The following is an 18,247-nucleotide window of genomic DNA, read 5'->3' as shown; positions in this document are numbered from 1 at the left end:
ACTCCGATACAACGCGCTGTTGCCAAACTGTGATTGCATCAGAAATTTGCGAGCGTTCAGATTTACACATTTCAAGACACTTGAGCATTACTTTACGTATTTCCACGGTAGTTACGCTTGAAGATTTATTCGGAAAAGAAATAAATCCAAAATGTTAACAGTTCAATAACTTCTTGTTGTTCCAAATCCAGTATGGCGGAACGGCAACGTCGCTATTCTTATTCGAAACTAATTTGTTGAAGAAAGAAAATCTGACTTTCAAATATTGTATCGTAACCGAGTATTGGATTCTTTGCATATGTTTATTATAACTAAATGCACTAGTAACTAGAATAACTTTATTGTTTGGTGAGATAGTTATCAATAGAAAGTATAAAATTAACTGAATGAATAGCGTCCAGTCGAACTTGTTTCCGTTTAGTGAAGGTGTAAACACTAAACAACAAACAAAACACTGTGTTGCCATTTAAAAAATAAAAGCTACTATAAAAATACTTACCGTTGCGATGCGATGTAATAATCAAGGGCTTTTAACCATCTTTAACGTTAAACGGCACAAAGAAATTAAGATTTATCTATTACAAAAATATGCAGTTATTAGACTACATATGAGTAATGCCTTATAGTAATATTATCGTAAGTTTATTTAATTTTATCTATGATAAACTTTAATTAAAGTAAAGGAGTAGTCGATATCGACGATATTTACTATGTGGGGTTTAAAAAAGAACTGATTTAGTTTGGACTTTGTCTCAAAGGAAACGCGTATTCTAATCCGTATGAAGTTTGGTCGCCCAGTTACTAAACCTAAGCGTGTGTAATTAAGAGTTAATTATTTTTGTAATAGTTAATTTTACGTCTTAAGTTTTAACAACGGAAAACACATGAATGAATATATAAATTATTTATCGATACTATACCCAAAAGTATTAATTTGTCCAAAAAACGCCACACTTACAACACTAAAAGGCAGCAATGAAATTAAATAGTAACACAAGTAAAAAATATTCCAGGCTAAAACTGAAAGAACTAGTAAATATCTTTAAAATTTCAGTGCGTATGGCACAGAATATAAAAAGTAGAAGTGTACACGGCAACTACACTTCACATATTGCATCGAGAATGTGTAACCAAGTGCAACCCGTCTTTGCAATTATTTAATGAGGGTAAAACAAAAATTGGTCACGTGTCAGGGCACTGAATGTTGCCATTTTGCTATTGTTAATGATTTAGGCGTCTATCTTTTCACTGTCATATCTTTTTTTGAGTTTATGTGTAGCTTGGTAACGAGATACTGTCATAATTTAGACTCTAAGAACAGTTGGTTTTTATCCAGAATATTTTAGTTACCACATGCGGAATTATTCGCAAACGAAGTCGCGGGGACAAACTACCTTCGAATGATTTGACTTAAATTGTAATACGGTGTATATAGAAAAAAAAAATCATTAGCGACACGCCTATTATATGTGAATCAAGGTCATGGAGATAAATCTAAAGCAAAGGTATATAAATAATAAGAGTATTTATAATAAGTCATTAATGTTTATTCAAACGTTGGGCTGGACCATTACATCACATTAGTTACAAAATAATCTAAAATAGTAGTTTTTAACTTACACATAGCAACACCGGCTAACAAGAACACCGAAACAATACACACTAAAATTTTTGAATTTATTTTCACTTTATTTTAACAATCGGTAAAATGATCAAAAACTGTGACAATTAATTAAATATTTTTTATCAAAACAAGTTTAACGGGCGGATAACAGGATTAAGTGCTGTGTCAAGGACTTCATACATATAAAACGAGTTTCTTTGTGATTAAAAATTATAATGTAGAATGCAATGCCAAATTTTGAATGTAAATAGGTATACAAAATGTAATATACAAAAATACACTTTCAAATTTCGTATTTAGAATATCTTCTCCATTCACTAATAAAGATATTCCTTCCTAATTTTGACTTATATCTACGATTTATAATTAAGGCACTTGATATTTATATCTTACTTACTTGATAAAGGACCATCAAATTAAATAAATAACATTACGAAGGCTTGAGTTACATGTAGGTATCAAAAATATTACCTAAATACTACTTCCTGTTATGTAGTAAGCATGTCATTGTTGATTACAATAAGTGATATGTATTATTAGTCAGTTATATTACCAGAAAATATGGAAACCACTTGGAAACGTATTTTTCGTGTCAAAAACATAAAATGACAAGAAGCGCGTCGTTCGGTAGTGACGTCACGCGGAACTTTAACTGGCGCTCTATATCTTTATCATTTTACATTAAAAGAAAAAATAATCTCTAAAAATGTCTAATATTCTCTAAAAATCTAATTGACAGACTAATTAGATTTACAGGACACTAGATAGTCCATTATTGTTTATTGGTATCAACTACCCTAGCGCTCTGTCCGTGTTTATTGGTCGTGTTCTGTTGTGAATATCGTTATCTCTCTCTCTTATATTTATTCTATTTATTTTATATATATTATATTATATAAATGATAGAATATAGTCGCCAGTTAAAGTTCCGCGTGACGTCACTACCGAACGACGCGCTTCATTTGTCATTTATGTTTTTGACACGAAAAAATACGTTTCCAAGGGTTCCCAATATTTCTGGTAATGTATATGTATATTATTAATGCGATACAACACAAGCCGTCACGACACAACACGACCGATAAATGTGAATGCAGCTTAACCCTTTTTCTCGAGTAGATTTCATTTAACTTTAAAAAAACTCTGAATGGATGTCTGCACCAACTTATCCGGTGACTTTTCAAACTTATTATATTTTCTTTTCATCGGAGAAACATCTGTTTCTGGTTTAGTTATCAAACTAGTCAACTGCACAGGAGAATACTGTAAAACGTACTGCTTTAAAATCTTAGTTTTCTGTCTCTTCAATTTCTTTTTCTTTTCATCTTTAAATTTAATTTTCAATTTTAATTTTCTATCATGACAATCTTTTTTCTTCAATTTCTTTACTCTTTTCACTTCACCATCGGTTTTCTTTAATTTCCTCTTTTTGATCTTGTCTTTGACACCCTTGTTATCAAGTTTCCTTTTTCTAGTAGCGTCTATGGCAAAATCAATTGCAGAACTTATAACCTTATCATTATCATTGTTGGCCACATGATTATGATTAAAATTACATTTAAAGCGGTCAACCTCATTCAGATAATGATCTTTGAATTTCTCAACGTCCATATCAACATTTTCTGTTTCTAAAATTTCTTTATCTATAGCACTGAATTTGAAGGAACATTTCTTATCTTTGACAGGACTTTTTATTATAATTGTCTTAATGAACTCTTTTTCATTCCCACTGCATTTCTATCATATTAATGTCACAACGTCGTCATGCTCTGAAATCTCTAAACTGGAATTATGTTCTATGTCGACAGTTTTCAATGTCTTAGGCGTATCAAAGTCGTTTAAGCTGTCATCACTTTTCGCTACAGATTCTGACGGTAGTTCAAATGTGGCTGAAGAATCATCATCACCATCATCGCTTTTAGTGGTATCATTGTCGTCAACTGTTGGATTTGAATCGCTCTTCTCGATAGCACCCTCACCTTCACTACAATTTGAATCTTTCGCATCGATACTGTCTTTATTAACTAAATTTATTTCGTCTGTTAAAAAATCATCCGTTTTGACATTTTCATCGTCGATTTTACGGATTTCTTTAGATTGTTCAAGTGATTCTTCTGTTTCAGATAGTTTACAGTTAAGTTTTCTTTTGACTCCTGTAACAGAAGAAAAGATAATAAAAGTTAAACAGTTAAACATGTTAACATTCTGCTTGTTCTGCAATTTTTTCGCGCTTCGCTGCGAAAGACAGAATCTAAAAGTTATTTTTTTAGGACTACGAAACCGTATAAAACGCATTATTGCAGGCGAATTCATATGCGCGTTTCAAGTCTTTCGCCCTGTGGCGTTCTCATAATTTATCAGTAATTTGTAGTCGAGAAAACTCGACGACGTACCAGGATGGAACCTTTCATAATCAATTTCGCTATGCCTTCCTTGGCAAATGTACGGGATGTCAAGATGACGTTACTAGCACAAAGGTTCCAACCTGATACGTGATGCGAAATGAGCATAAAAAAAAAAAAAACGTTATTTGCCCAGCCGTATTTTTAAACGTCGTATTGTTATTATGTATGTATGTAAACTCTTTATTGTACAAAATAAGTAAACAAACACATGATGACAAACAATGAAATATATGTACAAAGGCGAACTTATCCCTTTAAGAGATCTCTACCAATTGTAATTTCCACATTCGAAAAAATACAGCTACGGCTATTTACTCTTTCACTTCTTAAAGGGCTTACCACACTATACTGAAATTGTTACCTGTTCAAATGTTACTTGTTCTTTCTTGTTCGTGATTTATAACTCACCTCCATATATTCTCCGAATACTTCGACACATTTCTTTGGTGAACTCCACCTCTTCGAATTATCATTATTCTCCAGGTTTTCTTTAAACACATTTTGAAACAGCTCGTCCAGAATTTCACTGTAAAAATAAAGAAAATTGTTGAATACTTCTGCTGCCCTGCGACTTATATTTAACTAGCTTTTGCCCGCAAATCAGGCTGTGTTTCCACCAGAGATTTGCGAGGAATGTGTTTGAAATGAACCAATAGAAAAGCTTCATTTACCTATCCTCGCTCCGCCGAGCTGTTTCCACTAGAACTGCGCTGAGCGAGGATAGGAATATGAAGCATTTCAATGAGGGCTATCGTTTTTTGTCTCACTAGATGGCGCCACTGTTGTGTGAGGTTTTTAAGTGTGGCTTTCAAAGTCTGTTATTACGGGCGTGAAAACCAAGTTTAGATTAAAATCATATTTAATACACCTTAAAACCGTACCATGAAAATATCGAGCAACCACAGTGTTGCGTAGTCCCGTTTTGTTCGGAAAAAAGGGAGGACAAAAGTTTCCGAAAGACAAAACTTGCCATAATTAATTTCAGGTCATGCAAAATATTCACAAAATTATTCTAATTATAACCCGCGTAGCTCACCCAAAAACTATGAGATTTGACATTTCGGATACCTCACGCCACACTAGCGCCTCTAGCGGCGAATTCATACGCGATAGCCCTCATTGATCCATGACAAAGATTCCTGGCATCCTCGCATATCTCTGGTGGCCACGCAGCCTCATGCCAATAATTATCGTAAGGCAAGACCACTAGACTTTCTGCAGCCCTACATAGAGCACTTAGCTCCGATGGGCGTCCCAGGTACCGTTGGAGGGACGAGGTCCAGACCTTTGGGCCTCGGACGCAAAGGCTGACAATAGTTGGCCGAAGATCGTAAAGCGTGGCGTAGAATGTTGCAGGCCAAGACCCACTTCGCGTCACTAGACCTGATAGTAGTAAATAGATCATCTCCAGGGCGGATTAACAATGTCGGGCCCTCCGGCAATTCAATTTCAGTGCCTCTTAGGCTTTTAATGAACATCAGCTGTTTTTAAGTTCAATAAAATCAACTGACAGAATGGGTCAAAAAAAGTAATGACAGATATTGTCATTGAGAATACAAAACTCCCAGTTAATTGTTCACTGTATGAATCATTTTCGATGTCTTTAGTGCCCCCACGGGGCCTTAGCCGTTGCGGGGCCCCTAGGCAGTTGCCTACTCAGCCTAATGGTTAATCCGGCCCGGATCACCTCCTTTCATAGAAGTCAGTTAAAAAAAATAGAACCAACTTCAAAAACCTTGAAAATAATTTTCTACTAGTTTGAAGTCGGTGCCTGAGCTCAAGCCAGCAGGAGTGGAACTATAGTCGTCTACCTCACATACATACTATATATTGGGCTTCAATCACTCCTGCTGGCTCGTGCTGAGGCACCGACTTCAAACTAGTAGAAAATTATTTTCAAGGTTTAAGAGTTGGTTAATTTTTTTGTAAAAATTGTTTTTTCATGATTTTTTGTTATTTGTAGCCAAAGTGCATCTCACAACGATTCCATTAAGCTCAAACACGGTATAGTTCAGGTCCAGTTCACCAAATGATTCTTTCTGAATGTAAATACTTGACTTGGTACCAAAATCGTTATAGGTGTACTATTAAAATTTGGGTTGCCCTCGATTTCTCTAAGATCCCATCATCAGAGCCTAGATAGGTGTCAATGGGAACCTAAAAATTGAATTCGGCCCACAAAAAGCGGAGTTTCGGCCCACAATACACACAAAAAAAAAAACACAGACGAATTGAGAACCTCCTTTTTTGAAGTCGGTTAAAAACAAGCACTCACTTGACAACCCTCTTCTTCTCGCTAAGCGGCTTTGGCTTGTTAAACCTGGCCCTCATCTTCGCTATCACCTCCGAAGAATTGACCACAAAGTCCTCCATCCCCCCCAGTTTCTCCATGTAGCCCTGTTCCAACATCTTGACCGGTGACAGGAGGGTATTATCCAGGTCTTTCAGGATGCCAGGTTCCAGTAAAAAAGAGCGCTTCGGCGTCTTAAGGTTCAATTCGTGCCGGTCAATGATCTCCTTCTTTATTGAAGCTGAAATATAAGATCACCATCATCATCCCAGCCAATTTACGTCCCACTGCTGGGCACAGGCCTCCTCTCACAATGAGAAAGCTTGGGCCGTAGTTCCCACGCATGCGGCTGTAGTTAATGTACGACTTGTTAATGCACGCTTAAATAATGCACGGCATGGAAATGCGTGCACATAAGCCAGTATTACCTCGTACTTCGGTACGGGGTAATACTAGGCTAGTTCGCTAGCAGGGAACCAATAATGTACGCGCAATAATGCACGACGTGATAATCCGAAGCATTGTCTTCCGATTGTTGATGATTACATTGTGTACATTGTATTTAATATTTTCATGTGTTTTTCTGTAATTTTTTTTTTTTTATTTTATTTGTGTTAATTTTGCTGTATATGTGTGTCTTCTGTGTAAGTGAATAAATGTCTTCTTTCTTTCTTTCTTTCTTTCGATTATCATGCCTTACGATTTCTGTGATTGAAATAAAATAAAAAACCTAACGAAGGGCTTCAACCTAACCCGGGCGGGTCGGATCTGCTCCGACTATATCGATCTCGCTCGATCCGCGGCGAAAAATGTATTTTCATTCGAATCGATTGGATTCATATTTTGTACGCCCTGATAATGCGCGACCATGATAATGTACGGCATGATAATCGGAAGCAATAATGCTTCGGATTATCACGTCGTACATTATTGCGCGTACATTCCGAGTTGTACATTATTGTTTCCCACGCAAGCCCAGTGCGGATTGGGAACACACGCCATTGTATTGCTTCGCAGGTTTGTGCAGGTTTCCTCACGATGATCTTCACCGTAAGGCCGTTTTCAGATTATCCGATCCGATATCGGGGCAAGTTAAATGTATGAACTATGATCCGATAATCGATAATATAAGATCAGATAATCTGAATGGCAGGTACATATTTCATACATTTTTCTAGCCCCGATATATCGGCGTGCGATACCGATATCGGATCAGATAATCTAAAAACGCTCGAAAGCTCGTGGTAAATGTCAAATGTAATTTCGCACATGAATTTCAAGAAACTTAGAGATGCGAGCGTGCGAGCCGGGGTTGGAACCCACGGCCCTCCGTTTGAGAGGCCATAGGTCAAACCACTAAATATAAGATGGGTTTTATAATTTTCTAAGGACCATTGGGTCGATCAACTTTTTCTTATACCATCAGCCAAATAAGTGGTCAATCAATTTTTAAACAACTTCCTATCTAATGAATATGTCGCTAAAGTCGAACTTTCAAGTTGACAGACACGTCTATTGGCATTATTGTTTTTATGACATGCAAAGGATTGCCAACTTTAGGGCACATAATATTTGGCTGATGGTACAGTCAAGTGCAAAAATAAGTATATATTCGAAACACTCAAAATATGTTTCTACGGCCTTATTGCATCGCGTCGGAATACATGTTTTTGAAACTTTGAAAAAGTACATATTTTTACACTTGACTCGTTGCCATGGATTACGTGTCCCCTGGACAACTCCTTGAAACCGTGAGTTTCTATGTCTTCTGCGGTTAAAATTCATCAAGCATACATTTATTTTAATAATAATAATAATATAATAATATTTATTTATTGCAGATTAAATCCAATTTTGATTCAGTAGTCAAGGCGATAAAGCGGAACAAACAAATATACAGATAAACTTTCTGATCATAACCTACTCCTAATAGAATTATAAATGCCAGTGTGTATGCGTATGTTTGTTACTGCTTCGCGCAAAAACGGCTGGACTTCGATTGAAATTCGATATGTAGATAGCTGGACATCTGGAATAACATATAGGCTACTTTTTATCCCGATATTCCAACAGGATAGGGATAAAATCTCTAAATCTCAACCGCTGGGTCTGAATTTTAGCACAGTCACTTCTCTTGCAACGTCAGTGAAGACCACAATATACTTATAATATTCGGGAATTTTCATGGCAATTTAGTTCCTAAGATCCCGGAATTATTATAATTGTACCTACTTACTAACACCACTTGTTTGTATTTTCATTGTAACTAACCTCTATGGATTCTGTCCGAAATAAATGGCATATTATTATTATTATTAATATTAGTATGGATTAAGTAAGATAAGTGTAGTTAGGACTTACTTTCAGTCTTGATTTCATTATTAGGCTCTATACTTGGTACAGTTTGTGATGAACATGAAGCACTGAAAAATAAAAATAAAAGCATCTGTACAGACACCAGCACCAGCATGACACAAAAAATCGTGCATATATATCTGATACCACTCTATTCCTAGGGCCGGAAGGACATGCCAGAGATTCTGCACGCTCCGCTGTGGCAGATATTAATGCAGGTGATTGCACTACTCAATTAATTAACACACAAACATCACGCCTGTATTCCCAAATGGGGTAGGCAGAGCACACGAAACGTTACCGCTTCGGAGCCACTTCTAGCAAATTTAGGTTTTAAGTTTGACAAAAACGGTACGATAGTGACAGGTTGCTAGCCTGTCGCCTACGGTATACCTAAACCTATATCCTCAGTCGCCTCTTACGACATCCACGGAAGAAATGGAGAGGTTCAATTAATTAAGTATACTATATTTGAAATAAAACAATACAGAATAGAAACATGCTTAAATTAAATACATTAAACAAATAGGACTCAAGAACAAACATTCATATTTATTTGTCATACAAATTTCTGCCCCGACAGGGGATTGAACGCGGGACCTAAAGCTTCGTAGCCAGGTTTTCTAATCACTGGACTATCTGGTCGTCTAAAATGTCACACAATACATTTATTATTATTATAATAATACACCAAAACATATACAAAAAGACAGATCTTTCAATCCTATTCGCATCGAGGTCTATTTTTTTAAATTATGATTTTGAGGACAACGAGCCAGCGGGTATGTTATGGCAAGTAGTTACCTTTGGGTCGCCATCCGGCCCTTTGTCCGTCGCAGCGACATCCTGCTCGGCATGACGGGCCGGCTGCGGACTGCGCGCGCCTCTCGCTCCTGCTCCGCTTTTATAACTACAAAATACAAAAACAATGAAACAGAGTCAATCACTTTTTAAGTAGCTTGTTGTAATGGTAAAGTCTCTTGAGTTACTTATTAAAAGTATGATTTTATGGGGTACAAATCCACTAAAAGTTAGGAGTTGTGACAGTTTTAAGGCAATTACTCCATAGTTCTTCTCCTAGGCATGCACATTGCAAACATTTTTCTAACAAAGCGTATCACTGATGTCTCTTGGGTCACGGGACAGTATATACACTAAAAACTTGATTGACCCAAAGCTTTTTTTGGTGACTGTACTTTTTATCGACTTTATTTGACTATTTCTCAAAGTTGTCCATTTTCAGTTGGTTTCATTTTCAATATGTAATATTGTGTTTAAATATACACAAAACCTAGTGGTAAAAGTGATAAAAAGTCAGATATTCTTTATTGTTGGATCCACTAGATAGTTTCGATGTAGTTACAAAATCACGATTTTTTCCTCACAAGATTTCGTGACGTTTTCCTGACGTCAAGAAATTTTGGATGTTTTATGCAGTTTATGCTTTATAATCTCGTCCTCAGTGTTAATAATTTCGTGACAAAAAGATTGCTTGTCAATTTCATGATGGGACAACTTTTTGAGAAATACTCATTTGCATTGTCATCTAAACTACATTTCCGTACGAAAGCTATCAATCATTGAAAAAGTTCCCTCCTGCAGAGAAAATACTGGCTGGACCATCATTTATTTATTTATTTTTAATTTATTTTATTTGACAAAAACACTTAATAATAATGTTGGAATTTTCCGTCAGCTCCAAACTAGGCTGAGCCTGTAACGTTGGTAGTCTGCGAGTGTGAATACAGATTAACATAATTTAATTATGATTATGTTACCGCTATGTCTAAATTTATACAATGAAATAAATTATGTTAAAACTATAACTAAATAGCTATTAGAATTTCAGAATAATAATTAAAACACTAAAATAGTAAAAAAAAATAAATAAAATTAGAATGTCATTATTATTAAAAATTTGACAATTGCAGCCATAAGAACGGTATCAAAAATTTTAAGTTCGATTTAAAATAAAGTCAAAAGTAAAAAATTTAGTACATCATCATGATGTCACTAACAGATTATTGTAGTGACACCAGTCCCGCCAGGCAGCGCGCGTGCATGTTGCAGCTGCCGCCGGGATGGTCGCCGCCCCACACCGTACCTTCAGCCAGGCGCGCCTCGAGCCGCGTGATGTCTGCGGCGGCGGGGCGGCAGGCGCCGCACAGCATGCGCTCGGCCGCCAGGCAGCGCGAGTGCATGCCGCTGCTCCCACACAGGATGCACAGCTTTATGTCCCATATGCTGCAGACAGACATTCCACATCAAATAGAGATCACCGTCCAACTGTTTGGTGACGACAAAACCATAGACGTATTTAGTCCCACCCCAGGATGTTGGGCTACCGATTCGAAATTCTATAATACTGATATCTTCACACAAAAATCCAGGCCAGGCCCCTCCCCCCTGAAAAATAACCCTAGATACGCCAATGGACAAAATTCGCAGTGCTACCAGACAATTATGACATTTGAGCTTTCAAGAAAAAAACATAGGTTTGGTTAAGTTAGAGTTGCATCAAGGCGCCAAGCACCTCAGCCACACGGAATAGGAGCTCCGCGTTTCCTTCGACTTTGGATTTCCATGGACTAATTGAGACCGACTAGACTAGAGTTTTGATCACTCTATTAAACGTCATTAGCATCCCACGTTTGTTAGCACAACATAAAAACAAGTCGTAAATTTAGCACCTAGCTAGGTGTTCTTTATTTTACATAAAAAATACCGTGAACATCACCTCTTTTGACAACATCTGCCAAGACACTAATGACGTTTTTTTTTTTCGGCAGCGAAAACGCTGGTATTCGCCCAGGGGTAATAATACTAGTGCCTCACCCCGGCTCGTCGTGCGAGCGCCCGAACGGGCACGCGCAGTCCGGCGCGACACACGACTCGGGCCGCTCGTAGATTTCCGCGAACGCGTTCTGCTCCAGCTCCCAAGCCGCGTCCCTGCAAACAGATCATGGTCAGAACGGCAGAACTAACCTAGTTAGAGCTAGTTCCTACTTGTCGGATGTCGGGCCCGGACTTCCTAGTGTGATCAAATCTTTAGGATTTATATTATCCATTATTACGAAATTACTCTGTATTTGGGTCAATCAACTTTTCAGCGTAGCTTGTTGTCATGGTAACGTCTCCTGCGTTACTTATTAAAAGTATGATTTAATGGGGTTCAAATCCACTAAAAGTTAGGAATTGTGACAGTTTTAAGGCAATTACTCCATAGCTCTTCTCCTAGGCATGCACATTGCAAACATTTTTCTAAAAAAAGTGAATCACTGATGTCTTCTGAGTTATGGGACAGGATACCATACACTAAAAAGTTGATTGAGCCATTCACATAAAAAATAAATAGATAAGAAGAGAAATACACAGATCGGAAGTACAAAGATTAATGTATAAAAGGCGGACATATTCATTCATTATTATTTAATTTATTATTTGATATATATTTGTTAAATATAAAAAAGAAGTAATGATTTTTTATACCAATGTTTTTCACACAACAGTTTTGTAATCTCGGTATTTCGGTCAACTGGCCTAATCATTACCATGAGCGGATATAGATAGTGCCACGAGAGTTGAAGTGAATGATTACACAGAGCTACATGAAGTAGTCATTGCATAAATAGAGAATGAAATTAATGAGTGAATGTCAAAATCCATTTTAACATTCTGCATTACATGACCTGTTCTTGTGAGCGTGACCTCATCTCTGGTGGCACTACCTATAAAGTCTAATAGTCTACAAAGCCTGTTATAGTCCATACCTATCAGGCAGGTAGTATCCTTGTTCGCAGACTGCCTCGTAGAACTGCTCTTTGTCGTTACACAACGGACACTTCACATAGTGCATGCCTGCACTAAGCGCCATTCGCTGGAACAAACATTTTGCCTTATAAGTTCTTATTTACAACCCGAAAACCATTTTTGTTAAAAAACCTTGAAATCATGATGACGACGAAAACTAGTGATGGGCCGACTAGCCGACTGATCGGTTGGAAATATCGAATAGCTGGCCAAGCCGATCATTGCTTTCGACGTTGTTCGGGTGGAATCGGTAATTTCCGTCGCACCTCGCATCGCACGTGCCGAGCGTGTAGGCATGAATGAACTATACTTTGACAAGTTTTTATGTGACACTCAGTAGAAACCTGTTGCAGTCAACATTTGCCGCATTTATCATAAAAAAGACAGGAAAGGGTTTTACCAAGTGACATACGAACTTTTCAAGTTATAGTTTTTGTTTACTTCACATTGCATTTTGTTACAGCCGCTTACTTACGGTTTTACAAGTGTGTCTTTTTTGAAAAATAAATTAAAAGTCTGTGATTGCATAACTAAGTTATTAATGAAACGATAATTAGTAATCTTTAATTTCACTCACCCTAAATATTTTAAAAATATTACTATCAATAAATGACGGGCCCGCCTAGCCGGTTGTTTTTTCCGACTGGGTCAATAAACTTTTAAGTGTATGGTACTCGTCCCGTAACTCAGAAGACATCATTGATACTCTTAGCAAAATGTTTGCAATGTATAACTATTAGCATGCTCAGGAGACGAGCCACGAAGGAAGCCTTAAAACTGTCACAACACAACTCCTAACATTTAGTGGATTTGTACCCATAAAATCATACTTTTACAAGCTTTTATTTAGTTTCACCTGTCCCGTTGTCTGTCTGTCTGTAGTCAAATCTTGCAAGTAAAATTCTACCAACTTCCAGTAGTCGGATCGACTTGAAATTTGGCATACTTATGTAAATCACGTGACAATTCAACAATCTAGTAGTGACATCCTGGTAGTCCAGCCAGGATCGTCTCCGCAGGACGAAACTCTTCAACAGTTGCATCGACTTGAAATTTGGTATGCAAATGTAGTTTGGGTGACGATGCAAGTACAGTCAGCAAAAAAAGCTTGTATTAAAAATGTTTTTTTATGGTTAGGTTAGTTAATGCGTAACTCAGGAGACACTACCATGGCAACAAGCTACACTAAAAAGTTTATTGACCCAACTATAAATATAGCCGGATAGTCGGCTGTTCCGACTAGTTGGCCCCGACGATCGACTAATGTCGGTTCATCACTAAAGCCGAGTTTAGACTTGCAAGAAAAATCGTGCAAGTTGCATTACATTGCGAGGCCGTAAAGCCCGTTGGCTTGTTTGTAGAGGTCAATCGAGCGCCGCAATGTAATGCAACTAGCACGATGTTTCTTGCAGGTCTAAACTCGGCTTTATGAAAACATTTCTCTGTGTTTGTATGTTGTACCTGCAAACAGCTGCGATGGAGCCAAGCATCACGACCGCAACAGGGTGGCCAGAATGTCTGCGTGGAAGGATACCCCGGCACCTCTTCGTAGCATATCACACATACGGGCGAGTCTTCCAGTTCTAGAAACATTGATGAAGAGGCCGTGAAATACAAATAAATAAAATTGTCTTGTCGATACAATTTGGCGCAGCTGGGGGGCTGCTTACGAGCAGTGTGACGAAAATGTGTTTGTATTGATATAACTGCTTGCGGAACAGAAGATTCCAGGTTCGAATCCTGGCAGGATCGCCACGTGATGTTGGACGTTAAGGAGACAACTGTTCAGGTTGAAAGCTACATTTATTATGAATGTAAGCGACGATACAATAATCATTATATACTTAACTACTATTATACATAGGTGAGAATGTGAGTATGGCGCAGCACACTACAGTTCAATGGAACCATGGCCAAAGTCCTCTCATTCCAAGAGGAAGCCTGTGTCCCCCCCGATGATGACCCCTGAGGCCGAGATGATGACTTACCGCTGTCCTGTTTGGTGTCTACAACATTCTGCGTTTTCTTATTCGACTTGAGAAGCCTTTCCTTTTTCAACCGCAACTTTACATTCACCATCACCTCATCTGATATCTTCTGCTTCGGAGCATGAAGTTCACAGAATGATCTGAAATACAATTTGTCCCATATAACCTCAATTAAATAAATATTATGTTGAAATGAACGGTAAAATTAAATGAATCCTGTTACAGTATTACAAATGTGAACGTTTGTGCGTGTGTGCCGTACAGCCGTGGCCTAGAAGTTTGACCTATGGCCTCTCAAGCAGAGGACCATGGGTTCAAATCAAACCTGGGCTCGCATCTTTGAGTTTTTCGAAATTCATGAGCGAAAGTATATTCGGATTTCACCATGAGCTTTACGGAAGGAAAAAATCGTGAAGAAAGCTGCACAAACCGGCGAAGCTGTTCAATGGTGCGTGTAAAGTTCTTAATCCGCACTGGACTCACATGGGAACTACGGCCCAAGCCCTCTTATTCTAAGAGAAGGCCTGTGCCCAGCAGTGGGGCGTATATAGGCTTAAATAGGATTATCTAGACTTACTTGTAGTTGCCATAGAAGAGGGACACAACATTCTTGCGCCTCCCGCAGGGTAGGTGGAACTGCTTGCGGCACTGACTCACGGAGCACCCCAGGCTCGCGCCGCCACGCCCACAGTACGAGCATTTCTGTACAACAATACAATTAAATAGGTCAATCAACTTTTCAGTGTGTGTTATCCTGTCCCGTGACCCAAGAGACATCAGTGATACTGTAACCCAGGAGACATCAGTGTTAGTGTATCACTGATGTCTCCAGGGTTTTGTTGGAAAAATGTTTGCAATGTATACCTACTATTAGCATACGTAGGAGATCATGAAGGAATTGCCTTAATCAATAATAACTTTAATCCATATGTATTTAGTGCTGTAATTTAATCAGATTTACCATATAATAAGATACAGTAAAAAGTTGATTGACCCGCCACGCACTTGCGCACTCTTATTGCTACAGTGATACTGTGACTCAGCAGTGTTAATCACTGATGCCAGGGTTTTGTTGGAAAAATGTTTGCAATGTCCTTCCCGCCATAGAAATAAGCCAAGGTTAGACTTACAAGAAAACACGTGCAAATTGCATTACATTGTGGCGCTCGATTGACCACTACAAACTCGTTGGCTTCACGGGCTTGCAATGTAATGCAACTTGCACGATTTTTTATGCAAGTCTAAAGTCGGCTATAGAGTTTTATCAGATATTTATGCACGCTTGTTGTGTTAGATATTGGTGCTGGTGACTGTACAGAAAAATTGGATAAGTGTGAGTTCAACTCGCAAGAAGAAGGCTCCATATTTTCCTAGACATTACAGTGCTATGTTACTTTAAATACCATAGACTTCTAGGTTTTCCTGTAATATATAGGTAAAAGTTGAAGACTATCTTTTCTATTTTCATTGTTATCTGTTAAATAAGAATTACATGAGACAGTTGAGACTAGAATCAAGGGTTTTTTTCACTTCCCATATACAGTCAACTATAAAGATTTAGATACAGCTGAAGTTACATAAATATGTATACAATGACCTTAATGTTATGTCAATAAAGTAGTATATACATATTTTTGTAATTTTGGCTGTAATGATCTATTAGTAGTTGACTGTACAAAGGGATGAAGGGTTCAGGTCACTTACATGCTTCTTGCTACGCTCCACTTCAGCAATGATGTCCTTGTAGAGAAATCCAAAGAGACCCTCTGTATCCTTGCCTTTCTGCACCAGGCAGCAGGAGAGCAGCTGAAATCATATTATATTGACAGTTGAAAGACTAATTGATCTAAAATTGTGCAGCCCAAATGTGCAATAGAATGTAACAAAGTACAGATTTAGTGAATAATGTTTTGCCATCATATTTTGTCGGAAAAGTTTGTGTTTATCTTGCTTTCTCAACTAGCCTCACTTAAGTAACCAAGGACCGCGGCGCGCGCGCCTGCGCAGCCGGCATAGTGTTAAAGTATTCAAAATAGTGAATGAGATTCTACACTTCTGCAACAAACTGCTACGCAGTTTGCAGAGGTTTATAGATATAAGTATTTCTGTACTTCTTTTGTTTTTTATTTGAGTAAATAAATAATTTAAAAAAAAACTGCAGTGAGGCTAGTTGACTCAAAAAAAAAAAAATAGAAAAAAAAAACTAGCTTACTGAAGTTTACTGGAGCTAATTAATATGAATTTATCCAACAAAATATGCTGGAAAAACATTATTCAATAGATCTGTAACATTCCTACTGTTTAACACCACAGCAGTTTGACTTTATCCCTGCAACAATTACATTCAAATGAGGGCTAAAAGACAGGCAAGATATCGCTAGATGGCATTAATATTGTGAGGCTTTTGTGACATTAAATTACGGTCTTGCTTGCAATTGGCTAATAACGAGACTGTTTGTATTTCGCCCGTCTTTTAGCCCTCATTTTTTTTTTAATATTTATAGGAGGTTAAGCACAATTTTTGTGAAATTTTTTAAACATAGCTCAAAGGTGGTTAATTCACCGATTCTGAACATGTATATATAGCTCAAGCACACTGCTACTAGCACCAACTACCAGCTGCATACTCTGGAATTGACCCATTGCATACCAATGGCAGCAGGTGTTTTGTTTAATTTGACAGACCACATCTGTAAAGGTTCTAGGACCATTTAATTATGTTTAACAAATTTTTCCCTTCATTGATTAATGTCCAAAGTGTATTGTGACAGCATAACTACATTTTGTATTATAAATACTGATCAAAAACCTTTACAGGGGTATTGAAACCTGCTGAAATGTTTCACATTGATTTTAAAACAATGTACTTGTATCATATTGAAATGTGGAACACTACCATTCATAGCTCGAACTTGGCATAAGGCAGAGAGCTAAACAATTTGCAAGAAACTTACTAGTTTTAATGAGATACTAATAGTCAGAGGCATTTAAATACACAACACAACATAACAGTTGAAAAACACACAGTTAACAGTTGAGTTGGTTTTAATAACAGTTGAAATCCCTAAATTAGATTTGCTATAAGATAAAGTCTAATTAACATCATCTCATTTTATTTTATTTCAACCAGCTGTTGATGAAATTTCACAGAACATTAAGCTAATTACGCTTAGTCTTATCCATAGGTGTGGCCTAACTAGTGCCTTTGCAATAGTTCTTCACTATCCAGTACTTAAGTTAACTCACAAAGACTTACCACACAGAAATAATGGCATTGTATGTCTCCCAGGGCGTATAATTTCCCGTAAATAACTTCATCATCGACATCCTGTTGGCAAAATACACACGGTTGCCTGTTCTCAGTCACAAGCTTTGCCACTTGTTTAATTTTCAGAAAATTGGCACCTTTACTAGCCATTTGGAGCAGCAGATAAACTAACAAATATTAGAACTAAAAATGTTCAATGAAATAAGTAATTTTATCACTGAATCCACTCATTTTTGGTCACGGAATGTGAGAAGAGAAAGCCAAAGTATAATTTCATTTAGCTTATCACTCTCACTATCAAATCCCGAAACGTCAAGCAAACAAAACATGGCTACGGTAAACAAAATTTGGCGGGAATAAAATATTGTTACGTTCGGAAACCACGGAAGTAGAAAGCGAGAAGTCGAAGATGGCAAAAAGGTTTACTGCTTTTGACAGTGTTGCCAGCTTTGAAAAAAAGAAGCCTTGAAATGAAAACCACTTCATTGTCTATGGCAAAAAATTATG

General features: G+C 37.5%; 1 protein-coding gene across 1 annotated transcript in view; it reads right to left on the bottom strand.

The window, feature by feature from the left end:
• The window catches only part of LOC141444472 (uncharacterized), a gene marked incomplete in the record, with an annotated part of 42,437 nt that extends 24,350 nt beyond the window's left edge, over nt 1–18,087 (bottom strand). The window contains 12 exon segments of the mRNA XM_074110024.1: nt 4,453–4,555; nt 6,305–6,560; nt 8,681–8,742; nt 9,479–9,584; nt 10,779–10,918; nt 11,510–11,623; nt 12,445–12,551; nt 13,946–14,067; nt 14,473–14,612; nt 15,050–15,174; nt 16,177–16,278; nt 17,729–18,087. Of these exon segments, the coding sequence (XP_073966125.1) occupies nt 4,453–4,555; nt 6,305–6,560; nt 8,681–8,742; nt 9,479–9,584; nt 10,779–10,918; nt 11,510–11,623; nt 12,445–12,551; nt 13,946–14,067; nt 14,473–14,612; nt 15,050–15,174; nt 16,177–16,278; nt 17,729–17,890 (1,539 nt within the window).
• Nucleotides 18,088–18,247: the final 160 nt, after the last annotated feature.

Source organism: Choristoneura fumiferana, chromosome 30 (genome assembly GCF_025370935.1).
Source record: "Choristoneura fumiferana chromosome 30, NRCan_CFum_1, whole genome shotgun sequence".
Classification (NCBI taxonomy): domain Eukaryota; kingdom Metazoa; phylum Arthropoda; class Insecta; order Lepidoptera; family Tortricidae; genus Choristoneura; species Choristoneura fumiferana.
Note: the sequence above shows the minus strand (reverse complement) of the source record. Positions and strands in the feature narration are given on the sequence as shown.